The sequence below is a fragment of the Magallana gigas genome, chromosome 3 (assembly GCF_963853765.1).
Source record: "Magallana gigas chromosome 3, xbMagGiga1.1, whole genome shotgun sequence".
NCBI lineage: Eukaryota > Metazoa > Mollusca > Bivalvia > Ostreida > Ostreidae > Magallana > Magallana gigas.
In genome coordinates, this window is record NC_088855.1 from 52,542,637 (window position 1) to 52,556,850 (window position 14,214).

General features: G+C 33.1%; 2 protein-coding genes across 3 annotated transcripts; both read right to left on the reverse strand.

Annotated features, from left to right (window-relative positions):
• Positions 1–1,863: 1,863 nt before the first annotated feature.
• Positions 1,864–7,748, reverse strand: LOC136274094 (anti-sigma-I factor RsgI6-like). Of its 2 annotated transcripts, XR_010712389.1 has the most exons (6): positions 7,623–7,748; positions 7,276–7,405; positions 6,489–6,597; positions 5,378–5,593; positions 5,079–5,286; positions 1,864–2,695 (listed from the first exon to the last, which is right to left on the reverse strand). XR_010712389.1 is itself a non-coding variant. In XM_066080292.1 (5 exons), exons 1-3 carry the CDS (start codon positions 7,736–7,738, stop codon positions 5,432–5,434), a joined length of 387 nt encoding a protein of 128 aa, XP_065936364.1. In that variant the 5' UTR covers positions 7,739–7,748; the 3' UTR covers positions 1,865–2,695; positions 5,079–5,286; positions 5,378–5,431. The 2 variants fall into 2 exon arrangements, 1 of the variants encoding a protein (XP_065936364.1); XM_066080292.1 differs by lacking the exon at positions 7,276–7,405 and having other exon boundaries at positions 1,865–2,695.
• A 318-nt stretch (positions 7,749–8,066) lies between these two features.
• LOC105338395 (uncharacterized) lies at positions 8,067–10,747 on the reverse strand. Its single transcript, XM_066080291.1, has 5 exons — positions 10,500–10,747; positions 9,428–9,573; positions 9,216–9,308; positions 8,885–9,041; positions 8,067–8,122 (listed from the first exon to the last, which is right to left on the reverse strand). The coding sequence occupies exons 1-5, from the start codon at positions 10,511–10,513 to the stop codon at positions 8,095–8,097; spliced, it is 438 nt and encodes a 145-aa protein (XP_065936363.1). The 5' UTR covers positions 10,514–10,747; the 3' UTR covers positions 8,067–8,094.
• Positions 10,748–14,214: the final 3,467 nt, after the last annotated feature.

The window sequence follows — 14,214 nt, forward strand, 5'->3', positions numbered from 1 at the left end:
AACCTTGAAACAAAAAAAAATCCCAATTCATACGTTATTTAATTTATGTATAATTATTTTGGTTCTTCATGACAAATACTCAATAAAATGATTCATTATCTAATCTTTGGAGTAACCACAGGCATCTGCCTTAATAATTTTTTTCTCATAATTACAAAAATACCCTGAAACTTATAATACACAAGAAACCCATCGCCGCCATCTTGGATTTATTTCAAAATGTCACGTCATAAAATTAGGTGTTAAAACACCAATCATCGGAAGACTATGATGATCGCAAATTAATTTTACCGATGAGTTAAAGCAAACATTTCACCTGATGTGACAATTTGAAATTAATCCAAGATGGCGGCGATGGGTACCTTGACGTGTTTCATTAGGTATAGGGTATTTATTTTTAAAAAAAAAAAAAAATAGATGCTGTCATTAGACAGTAATACCCGCACCAAGTGTTTGCCCCTAAATAACACTGTTTTGTACCAGTTTAATTAAAAATGAAGGCCACATGCAAGCTCCGGTAATACATTTAAAAATGATAATTTTCATAACTGCATGAAGGATGAGATCCCTTCCCATATGATAATACACATGAGCAGCACTTTATGTGCAATTTGGGGGAACTGTTTGCAGTGAATTTTCAGGTAATCAATAATCTTAACATTTCATGTCATAGAAAGTATAATGGTCTATAAAATTATTACAAACAAAATTAAAAATTAAATTATGCCCCCCCCCCTCCCCGTGGCGGTTGCCGGTTTTAGATTTGCTTCTGTGTGCCTACATGTACATCATCGTATGCACAAATTTAGAGAAGGGGTGGGAGTGAGGGGTCCAGACCCCCCTCCCCATGAAAATTCATTTATATCAATTGTAAAATTACCAAAAATACACCTTGGACATGTAAACGTTCTAACCCATTGCGCTTCAATGTTAGGTAACATTATTTGGGGGGTAAATATTTAATTAATATTTAATATACTTTATTGTTTATCTCAATAGGAAGTATACATCACAATATGCAGGTGTCCTGCACCACCTTAAATTTAAGCTAGCTGTTATTTACCTAACAAAATAGTGCAAGTGGATTTGAAGAATAGGTCATAAAAGTACATGCATGTTACAAATAACTGATTTTTGTCTGATGTTACGTACACAACACAGGTCGATCTGCAGGTCTCATTAGCGGGTACTAGTTTTACCAAGCTCTTCGATAAGATCGCCCGGTTAACGTGTATACATGCATGTCTGTATTTTCCATATGCAGAAAAGGATTAGTTAAGATCAGCTAAAGGAATTCGTCATTTTGTTTTAATTGGATTATCATTATGATGTTGACCAATATAGGTAAGCATAATACATGTGTAGTAGCAGTAGCACAATATAATGAGATGCTAGCATACATAAGTTCTACTTTTACTTTCTAAATGTGATCTCCCTTTGACAGCTAGCATACTGTATCATCATCTTTTAATATTTAAAAAAGCTTATCATCGTTACCTATCCTATCGCATTTGTAAATTTTCTGCCATTTTAGTTGCAAAGGTTATTTTTTTCATTTGTCAGACTTGCACTATTGAGTGACCCCATATTGACCCAGTATAAACAATTTCTTATTAAATTTGTGTATAACATGTAAGTAAGTGTAGACACTTATCATTTTTATATGAGTTATAATAGGAAGGAAGGAGTATTTCTTTCTTAATGTATTATAATGCATCAAATACAATGTAGGTCATGACCTTATGGGACTGTTCTGACCCCACGAAACAGGAAAATACAAAATATCTTCTAATGTCATTATGATGCATCAAATGGTGTAAAGTACACTTATGACCCCCAGGTGTTGTCTTTAAAAATGACAAAGTATTTTATCTTATTCATATGTTACAGTAGTGTTTGATCCATGTGGGTATTTCCTAGCCTAATGATGTCACTGCTTTGTTTAGGAGACTTTACAATAGGCGAATACACATGCATATAACTTTTGTTTATAAATCTTAAAAATTGAATTAAGCAATTTCCAAAATGTTAATCTGCATCAGGAGAGAAAAAGCAATCAAGAAATGATTTAAAATTTGCTATTGTACACATGTAAGAATGTATTAAGAAGACTGAATCTTTAGAACCAGGTTATATATGGGGGGGATGTGGAGTATAAACATTTATAATTTGAATCATTTATTGTTATTAATTTTAACTTGTCAATGAATACTAGTTATATTGATCCCATGGTAGAAATATGACCTCTGGTCATATCTCAATAGATCATTTGTCAAATATGCAAGGTGTAATGTAATTTTTTTTAAGAATAACATTTTTTACCGGTTTATAAATGTTTTTAGACACCCAAATTATATTTTGATTTTAATAGATCATTCGACAACTGGGGGGGGGGGGGGGGGGGAGAACAGCTTACATTTGAGTTTTGGGGGTAGGGATTCCAAGTCATATATTTGACAATTTCTTAATGTAATTTAAAATAAGACTAAGCCATACTACAGTCATGAACATGAATAGTATAGAACAAAACACAAACTAATACATGTATATATACATAGGAAGTATTACAAAACATAGATGATTGATCTATATCTGGGTTCTTAAATTGAATCATATATGATGTACACATTATATTATTGTTTCTTTGTTCAAGGCATTTCAGATGGTATGTAGGTCATGATCCCAAGTGCTCTTCCTGAAATTATCAAATATCATAAAAACCACTGAGATCCCCACCTTAATCAAAAGATATTATTCCTCCTTAGGTCATGGCGCATCAGATCATTATGGCATGTAAATCATGACCCTAAGGGGTCATCCTGACCCCCTTAGAATCAGAAATTGTCAATTATCTTTAAATTATTGATGTTTGATGATCCTATCCCTATTTAATCTTTATTATTAAAGTCTCCCGAATGAAATTTGGAGACTTATTGTTTTTGTACGGTTCTTAATACATGTATTATTATTCTTCGTCTTCTTCTTTTTCTTCTTTCCCGCTCTGAACTTGTTTCTCAGAGACGGCTGAACAGAATTGTACAAAACTCTAGGATATGATAGGCCTGCATATCTAGTTGTGCATCCTGGTTTGATTTTTCTCATTTTATGTTAGACAATCACTTTTCGGGGGGGGGGGGGGGTCTCAAAAAGGGTGTGGGGTCGAACATTGAACCTTAAAGGAAGAATCGTAGACTCTATTGTAAATGGTAACTTGAAAACGGACAAAGATAATAATATAGGGTTTTCATAATCATATATTGACTGTTACTGGCAATATATAGGGTTTATTAGATCTGACCCCTGGGGTCATCCCCACCCCCCAGGAATTTGAAATTGCCATATATCTCAGAAACTGTTATAATCATGACCCCTAAACCATATATATTCATGTTTCTGATGTCAAGGGGCATCAAATGTTATGTAGGCCATGGGCCCTGTGGGTGGTCCTGACCCCCTCAAACAGCAAGTCCCTTAATATCTTCAAAACAGTTGAGATCCCCACACTTAAACCATATATATTCTTGTTCCTTGTGTCAAGGGGCATCAAACGGTATGTAGGTCATGGGCCCCGGGGGTGGTCATATTCTTTAATAATAACTTAATAAGGGTGAAGATAGTTAGAATCATATTAAAAATAAAGGTGCAAAAGGCTATCACCACAGTGACGTCATAGTGTAGAAATGACGTCATGAAGATTGCCTAATTTTGATAAATTTATGTTTTTAGGCAAAATATGGGTGTTTTCCGATGATTTTTCGACTGGGAAACATTGAGCGCAGGTTTGCTCAAGTACCATTTTTTAGAATAATGTGTATAATTACCTGAAGAAAAACATATGTTAAAATCTTTCTTGAGCAGACTTGCGCTCTATACTTCCGAATGCAAAATATAAAGCAAAAATGAGAATATTTTCATCTGTTTGCAAATTTGCGGAAATAAGGTCATCAAGTTGACGTCATAGATAAATAGCCAATGAGCAATTGTGGTTAAAATCAAGATTAAAGTGATAGGCGTCAACTGTACAATGATTTATGAAGACTTAATTTTTATACGACACGATTTAAAAATTGGGGGCAGATATTAGACCATACCGCACATAGTCCTTTAAATTTTTAAAACCTTATTGCACATCTATAGGACAGCCCCAATTATATCCCAAGAGATGACGTAGCTACTCCAAAAGTTGTAAGAGGAGTTCTGGGAACCATACTTTTTTTGCAAAAAAAACGTCATTTTTTGTTGCCCACTGATCCCCTTAATAAAAAAAAAATTCTGGAACCTGATCACACCCCAATATGACACCCCCAGTTATATTCTACAAGATCATTTGGCAACTGCCAAAAAAAAATGACGTTTTTGAAACCAGTTTTTTTTTTTTTTAAAAACCGTCATTTTTCAGCCATTAAATGACCCCCAGGACAAAATTGAAAATTCCGAAACCTTATTGCGCATCTATAGGATACCCTAAAACATATTCCAAAAGATTATTTGTCTACTGTTGAAAATGTAGGAGGAATTCGAGGAAGAAGGTTTTTTGTGAAAAAACGTCATTTTTTACCAATTATTTGACCCCCAGGACTAACAGAGAATTTTTGAAACCTTTTTACAAAACAACATGATACCCCAAATCAAACGCCAAGAGTTCAGTTTGCTGGTTTATAAGATGTAAGAGAAGTTTGAGAAAGTAAAACGTGACAGACGGACGGACGGACGGAACAGAGTAACAACAATATACCCGAACTTTCTTTAGAAAGTGCGGGTATAATTATACTGTAAGGTGTGAGAGTAATATTCTTCATTCTATTCGTATTGTCAATGATCTTATGTATAGAAATCGTACATTATGCACAAAAGTATCAGAACATAAAAGGTATTATCATTTAATACAATATTTACATTTGAAATGTTAAAAAGTAGTTTTCTTTTAACCAAATGTAATATGCGATACGTCTTGATCATCTGACGAAAGAAAACAGTATGTAAAACATCTATTAAAATTAACAGGACATCCTTAAACTTCATAATATATATCACTTAATTTTATAACTCTATAGGAAGACAAGTAAAATAATTCTTACTAGTTAGATTAATGATGATATCATTCGCTGTACTATCCAAACCAAAATGTTCCTGGTGTATAAGATGGCCGTTTTTCTTAATGTTCAGAAGATAGTCTCCCTTAAAGGCATGTGTTTGGACGACGTGGCCGGGTTGAATGTTGTGAGTGAAGTATGTTTTCCACGTTTTATGGAAGAGATCGAGATATTTCTGTCCAGCAGCATTCGGCTAAAACAACATAAAATTTGGATATAATGCAGCAATATAATACTGATTATCATTCTTGGAATGCATTGTACTTTGCAATTTATTACTAAACTGTAATATTTGCTCCAGTAAATAGAGCGTCATCTTTGTGCCAAATCTTTTGATCCTAGAATCCCCAGAGAAGGATGCCTTCTACTGCAGGATGACTGAACAACAGGGTCATGACTTTCTCCAGGTTTGCCGCTTTCCTGTTGTTGTCTGTGTCACTAAGAGTTAGCTCTGTAATCCACAATTTTAATCCAGACTCGGCAATTTTATCCAGGCGGTACTGAAAATTAAAAAAGAATGTTCCTTATATGAGTCTTCGAAAATTTTGCCATTGTATCGATGATTCCTTTAAAATCGTGCCTGTGGTCCTGTATAATCTTCAATTTAAAGAGATTAGATGGTCAACAAATTACCCATTAGATCTACTTATACTCTGTCCCGAGTTTTTGCTTCCACCACTTTTTGCTTGATATTTCAACAACAGTAAATACCTTTGTGCTCAAACTACGTTTATCCACTAATATAAAAAATGTCCAGATTACTAGTATCTGTTTTGAAACGCCCCCTCTACCGCTTCAGGTTTCAATACACATCCCGAAATTGAAAGTCTACGGAGATTTTGCATTGCATCAGCCATTAATAAGCCCGGATGATAACGTTAAAAAATTGCGCGATGTATTCCGAGTGTATTCCGAATGGAGAAAAGATGTAAACATTCCCCATTATAAATCTCCGTAAGAAATCTGTTTTCGTTCCTGTGAATTTTTCTGTGTGGAAAGGGATAATTGTTCAATGAAGATATCTTGGATAAATTCCCTTTCATTGATTTCAACTGTGTTTCTTTCACAGGTATGTGTAATTTTATTAAAAATCATCAAAAAGCGATGGAAGCAATAACTTGGGACAGACTATAACATTTTAAGATAGCAATTGTTTAGGCATAAAGTATTACTGTGTAAATTAAAAATCCATCTATTTTACCTTTTAAATTTGGGTATTTCGACCCTTTTATTTCTTTGAAAAGATCTTCTTTTAAAAGAGACAAATACAGTCTTATAAAGGCCACGACCACTGAGCCCTTTTACGGGCAAATTATGAATGGTCAAAAATATACCAGTGTGTTCCTGCTTAAATGTGCATCAATGTCTACAGAATCAAAAATGAAGATATATTACCTTAAGAACATCCATGTCTATGTCATGTGTGTAGAAATGACCCTCAAGCCCAAGTCCATAAACTGGTATCCCGTCATTTTTTAAACGCAGAGCTTGGGTTTTTATACCCCTGTCAAAAAATCAAGTATTCGAATTGCAATTAAAGTTTAGCAAGCTGGGATTCTGTAGGTCTCGGTCTGAAAACCTTGGATGGACGACCTGGCAGCTACATTCCGTAGATGTTAAAAAATGCAATTTTTGGTGCTAATTTATGCGCTACATTTGGACTGACCTTCAGCTACCGTAAACCTAGAATAGTTATATTTGCATTTGTTTCCTTATATGAGCATATAGAATAACAATAACGTTCAATTCTCTGTGAACTTTTTCATTAAGTCACAATCATTACCGCATGCGCTTATCGTTTGAAGAATGGGTTTTCACAACCATAAAATCACAGTAATTTTGATGTTTCTAATCAATTTGCATTTTCAAACGTAAATATAAGTCATAAACTGCATTGTTAAAAAGTTCAACGGGATATGAACTTAGTTGGTACGTGATCAAATCTTCTGAAATGCCCCTCGGGCTTCCCAGGATTTGATCACATCACCAAGTTCATCGGTGAACTTTTTAACTTGTTGTTTATTGCATAATTAAACCAAAAACTGAAGATTTATGAAATATAATAAAAAATATTTGATAAAATATGTAAAATTTTGCATTCATGAAATTATGTCCTTTTACAATACATTTATCTTAATTTGATTTAAGGTAAAGGATAAATAATGAAAAATAGATAATGCACGTGTGAAAGGGTGAAGTATAATGGTAGAAGCATCTGTCAATTCATCTTCTCCGTGATGTCCGGGTCCCCGGTGTGGCGCTCATACCAATCCCCGTGAAGATCCTCGTTGTTAACGTCCCAGTGCTCCAATCTTGTCATGGAAATTAACTCAAACTACAGCTTACTATTTCTTTATACACTGGTGTTTTGACTGAATATAACGTCCAGTTTTCTTTTTCTTTTTTTCCTTTTTATCTTCATTTTATTATTAATGAGAGCAAGTTTGTAGATTTAAGGAATGATAAATATTTCAGTGCAGAAAAATTGTAAATTGGAGAAATGATAAAAACAAAATTGGTCATACTTACTTTCCTGTTGTCCTTGAGATGACCTCATGTACGTGTTTTTTCATTGATGCTAATAATTCAGAGCGTGATTTTCCTTTTAGCCACTGAGGAACAAATTGGTCAACGCCCCAGAACATGTTGTGTCTTTAAGTCTTCAAAACAAAGAATCCTACCGTTTGTATAGATTGGAGACGTTTGCTGAACAAAGTAATCAAGTATGGACGGAAATGATCGAAGCCAAGGGGAGTTAGTATAGATTTGATCACACCCAACTGTATTTGATCACCTCATAATAATCAAAGAAAGATTACTTATTCTTTATATTTATATTATGTTTACCTACTGTACGAATAAATATTGAAATGATCATTGATGAAATGTATTGGACATTACACTACAAAATCGATTTGTAGTGTTATCACAGACCATGACACCCGTAAATGTAAATATATTGGTATAACTTACCCATGAGATCGCAATGCAGATACAGCGTTCATTGGCAGATCAAAGTTGATATGGTTCTAAAGAAAATAAGAAAAGGTCACTTTTAAAAATTCGTAACGTGTTTACTTGGCATTTTTTGACGTCCCGGGAAGATATTGACGGTGAATGTTCACAGGCAGACGTTTTTAGTACATAAGTAATACTTGTTAGACCAACTAATAAACATAAACCCGAACCTCTGTCCATTCCATTTGCCTCCATTTGAGTGCGTTTACCAACACAGCCCATTCAAAATTATTGTAAACAAATTCTTGATACGTCTTCTGTGATGGGTCATTCATATACGAGGCATACACAGCCGACCCAAACGCGAAGGCCCGTTTTTGTTAAACAAGCTACGTACAACATAAAACCACAATAAACTATTAATTCGACAACAATATTAATAGCTCTAACCTTTTGCTTGATGTCATTTACATTATTAAATATATTGATCACAGATAATGGTTTCATCTTTAGCAGCTAACTGACAATACACAAATTATGTTAGATTCTATCCTCAATGGCTATCCCATGTACATTTACTCCTTCATGAAGTCTGGGTTCAATGTTAAGATCATATCAATCAAAAATTTATATATTAACGTTTTCTTTCTGATTGCCGAGTATCTTACTTTTATTAAAGCTTTTGTAACCAAAAACAATTACTATCTATTCAAACTTTCAAATACATCACATGTTACGTATTAAAAAAGACAAGGTAAATTAATAAGCAACAGTAAAAAAAATATGAATAAATGTGAACTTAAAACTGTTATCCCATGATGTGTTTGACCCACTTGAACGAAACGGGGGCCTTCCGGAGAGTGTCGATTCTGTGGGTGGCATCTGAGAGCCAGTGGGGATTGTGTGGCAGCTCCACAGCACTAGCAGCGTCCAACAGGAAGTTGACCTCCGTGTCCAGTATCTCTAAATATATTCCAGCGTTGGTAGCCCCTTCAAATCATTTACATTTGCAAGTAAATTATTTTGTCTGGGATTTTTTATCTTATATTTTCAAATCATTAACATGTCCAGCTTTTAATCGTTTAGTAAAGTGTCCATTTCTTCTTGTAAGAAAATCAAAAACATAATCGTTGTTTTGTTTTTTAAAATGTGTCATAAACATACCATTTGGAACATGAAAATCGCCACTTATCTCGGTCCATCCATATTTTAACCGTTGCAATGGCATGTTGGCAATAACAGGGTACTGATGATGTCCTGTTGTAAATAAAAATCACACCAATATCTTTTACCTATTAAAAATTGCTATTCTATATACTCAATGATCTATATGCTACGAACGGTTCGTTTCAGTGGGGAGTTATAATAGTGAGTACCATTCACAGTGAGATCCAGAATCATAATAACCTTTGCGTATGCATGTCCGGTAGGAAGGTTAAGGAGCTTAAAATGGATGCTGACTACGTAGTTCTTCCCGGGACTGACAGGAAATGTTTGGCGGGGGGACGACCAGGAGTGGTGTCTGCACAAAGATAGGTGAATCTGAATGAATTGATTACGTTTCAATAATACACATTATTTTGTGTATGGTGTTTATGTAATTGACTGTTTCTGTTATGCTAGACATAAGGTTCTATGTTGCATTCTTATATGTTGCCTGAAAATGTGTACGTATGTCTGCCTTTATGTGTACATAAGATATATTGCATATCATAAGTAAAGGAATAATTGTACTAAAATAGTGTATTTAACCTTTGAAAAGAACTATAAATATGGTTATTTTGATAAGTTTATTAGAAAATATTAATACAAATGTTTGATGATTTAAGTGATTAAGAAAAAAAATTAAATATTTTATAATTACTATAATATAATTATGGAATTATTTTTATAATGAATAAACGTTATTATAATGTTATTACAATAAAATACTAAGTACTAAAAGTCAGGCTCGTTTGATGTGAAATTATGCATAATGTGAGGTAAAAACTGGCAATCTGGTTTTTTAAATCAGTCTCCCACTAAATACCAATGCTTTGTAAAGTATCTCACTGAATTTCATGCGTACTGTATGAGTGCCCAAAACGCATAGTTTTCTTTTAAAGCACCTAATTTATAAGAAAATACACACCTCACAAAATGTATTTACAAACAAATAAACCATAGATTTGACAAAACATGTCTTTCTGTGAAACCAGTTTGTATAGTGGAGGTTTCTACTTGGACGCTGTTCGGTATTTTGTTTATTTTTCCGGTTGTGTTCTTTTAGGAAACACTTGCAGTTTGAATGCCTTTAGCCAAGCCTTTGCTTTCAGGATAACCTAACTAAAAACCTCTTGAAATTCATATTTATTGAACATGTTCACGATTAGTTTTATTGTTTAATGGTGCAAATTATCGCTAGTGATAGAGAGAAAGGTTCAACAGACATACAGAAAGAGTTCTCACCTGTTAGAGACCATAAGGTACGACTTCCATGGTAAGTGCCGTCTGTCCGTGATGTCAGTTTGCAGTCAATGGGAACCCAGTTACTGGAAAAAGAGGTGCTCTCAAAATCAGCATTTTGGAACAAGTTAGTCGCAGAATTGGTCTTTTTAGCTAAAACAAGAAACAACACTATACTGAAGAGGCGCCGCATTTTCACGCAGTGTGATATGTCGTATAAATGTGTCCTTATATGACTTTTCGCCTCTAGATAAGAAAATATGACTTTAAAACACATGGGCTTGGAGTTTTAGGCTACACAATTGCTGTAATATAGAAGTTTCATAGTACTCAGGATTTGAGGGGTTTTTCAAATAGGCAAATTTTAATATCCTACGTTTAAAAATGTTTTAAATAGGTAAATAAACAATGTTATGAAAATATTGAATTTGATTTTCATGTTTAGGGGGTACTGTATATCTAATCTTTAAGATCAATTCTATGTATATAAGAATCAAAATTCGGTGGCCACGCATAGTCACGGATTTTCTTCATATTTGTCAATTTGATAGACTTTGGTGAGTAAAAAAGCCGAACACCATTTGTTTTTTGCTATGTTGTCCTGTTGCCATGGTAACCCAGAGTAAAGATGTAAAAATGGCATTTTAATGCTTATTTGAGAACATATTGTGAGTAATGTGCAGAACTTGGGGTTTCCAGGGCAGAATATATTTTTTTAAATAATTGTCATTTTTCAAAAGAAAGAAAAAAATTCATGGAGAAACGCATACTTTTAGAGCGTTTTCATGGTTACTAAACAGAAATTCTAAAATCTGTTTTCTTCATCTAATTTGAATAAAAAGTGCAAATCTTGGATTTTTTGGTAAACGCTATTATGATTGTGCAATTAAAAATTTAAATATGAAAATTGAGAACCGTTGCTATGGTAACAAGCTTAAAAATAAGGAAAATTATAATATTTTAGGCATCTTTAAATGGATATTATGAATAAATATATAAAATCAAATGGTGAGAAAAAATAAAGTATGTCCTTAACTTTAGTGACACTTGAAAAAAATCTGAAATTTTCTAAAAATAACTGCAGTTGCTATGGAAATTTTCAAAAAGTATGAATTTCTGTGTGATTTTTTACACAACTTAATTTTCCATAGCAACAACACTTCTCTGTTACATAACAAAGGTTTTTGTGGTGTATTATGAAAATATAGATATATCTTTACAAGTTCCAACTAAAACAATTGCAAATGATTCTAAAATCAGGAATGAAAGCATATCAAAATAATCTTCAATTTCTCAGTTTTTCTTAATTTTTGGCCTTGTTGCCATAGCAACGGATGTCAATTTTCATGATAAAATATATATTGCATGGACATTGATATGGATGTAAAAATTTAACAGTTTCCCATTTGGGATTATTAATAAACCGCAGAAAACTGATTTCAAAAATTTGTAACGGTTTCCATGGTAACATTTTAAAAGTGTTGGTTTCTCCATCAATTTTCTTATATAATTAAATAATTGAAAATAGGACAAAGGCTGTTTTATGTCTTTGATAGTTTATATTTCAAAGTCATTGTTTATTTAACATAAAGCTGGTACTTAAAAAAAGGAAAAATGTATGAAAATTTCAAGGTTTTTTGCAAGAGCTATTACCTGTGTGACTCATGTTGACCCACGTAAGGAATACATTATTTCAAATAGTCACGTGGGTTCTATTCAGGAAGATTTTTGGCAAATGTGCTCACTGTAAAACACTGACACGGTCTCCTGTAAAGTGCGAAACGAAATCGAAACGAAACGAAACGAAATCAAACGAAACAAAACAAAACCAAACGAAACGAAACCAGAAATCGAAACGAAACGAAACGGAATTTAAACTAATATCAATTTTGACTACATAAAAGTGAAAATAAATTCATTGAAATAAATTTTTAAACCATAAAATTTTACTACCTGTATGTTTCAGATTGCTGCTGTTAATTTTTAAGCCGATTATCCGAAATTTGCAAAAATTATATAATTATGTAAATAAGTGATGTACATTCCTATACCTTTTAATGTTTCTGGTTTGTTTCATTAAGTTGAGAGAGAGAGGGGGGGAGAGAGAGAGATGCCTTAAAACTTATTAGCGACATCACATAGCAAAATATATACGCAAGTTTGGGAGAGAGAGAGAGAAAGAGAAAGAGAGATATGATGATGATGATGATGATGATACTGAAGGGGACATTCTAACAACAATTTTCTTTCTATCGATATTAATTATTGTAAAAATGAAACGATCGAATACAATGTGATTTAGAGCATACTGGTTGGTTACCAGTTTCTAACATATAATAAGAATATGTTAGGACATATGTTTATCCAAGACTTTTAGATGTACTTCATCTGATTTTCAGCTCTGACACAAAACTTCAAATTTTTCATCTCATTTTACTCACATAATTAATTTAAAACTCTTTAAAATACATTGTATTTAAAAGTAGATGATAACCCGCGCGAGCGCAGGAGTTAACACTTAAAAAATTAATGACATAATGCAATATTAATGTTGAATCATATTTTTCCCGTATATATTGTGTCCGAATTTTCTTAAAGAGACAGTACGGCACATCTTTACAAAAAACCGACTTGAAAAAATTTTCCGATCGGGTTCTGTATTTTTGTGCTACTCATAAATGTATAAACTTTCAGAAAATTACAAAGTTCTCCATTAAATAAATCTAATTATTTCATTAAAATTAATAATTACGTATAACCTATCACATAAATACAATTGCAACGTGTTATGGGGTCAGCCTTCTATACTATTAAGCATGCGTATTTACTGTAAACAAAACACATGCATGGCTAGCAAAGATTCTCCTGGACATGTTTGTTGATAAAAATATGTCTTTTCTACTTCTCACAGGTAATTGTTGTTCAAATATTTTAAAATAACCACAATTATTATTTTGTAAGCATGTATTTTGCGTGCTTATCATAGGAGTTGATTGAAATACCAAAGCTGTAAGCAGGTACTCTGATGCAGGCGTTTTGTAGTTTATTTGCAAAATGCCTTAATTTATAAGTATAAAGATTTATTCATCAAACCTTTCTTCATCTTCATCACTTTGATTTTGTATTTACTTCAACACATACCCTATGCGCTAAATGTGCATGTGCCTATCCACATTATAGTGACAAAGTGATATTTTTTGTCCAGTTCTTTTATCTTATTTTACTAAAATATCAATGTCTTGCTGTATTTTTGTTACAAAAATGCTTATAAAAGGGGCTTTGTTTTTAAACCGACTTACATTGACATGTACCTTCCTAAAAGTTGGAATTCCTTGGTGTGCTTCGCAGGACCAGACGGGGGTGTCATATGGGTAAATTCTATACGGAAAACCGTAGCCGATGTTGTTCAAACAACAAGCATTGGCTAGGACCAATTTTTCTGATATAATAGTTTGTGGAACTCATGATAAACGACATGTACTTACCACCAAATTTAAACTTACAGGGTTTACTTCACTCATTTAGCGAAGTAACAATAACGGTATGAAACTCTTCTCTGTCCCGATCTAAAATATATATACATATAATGACCAAGAGTAGCAAGACCCTGAACATTAATGTATAAAAAATAAATTCATTATTAACAATTGGTGGATGATAATCTCCACTTATTTCTGTCCAACCAAATATCGGCTGCTGCATCAGTTGCTCAGCAAGT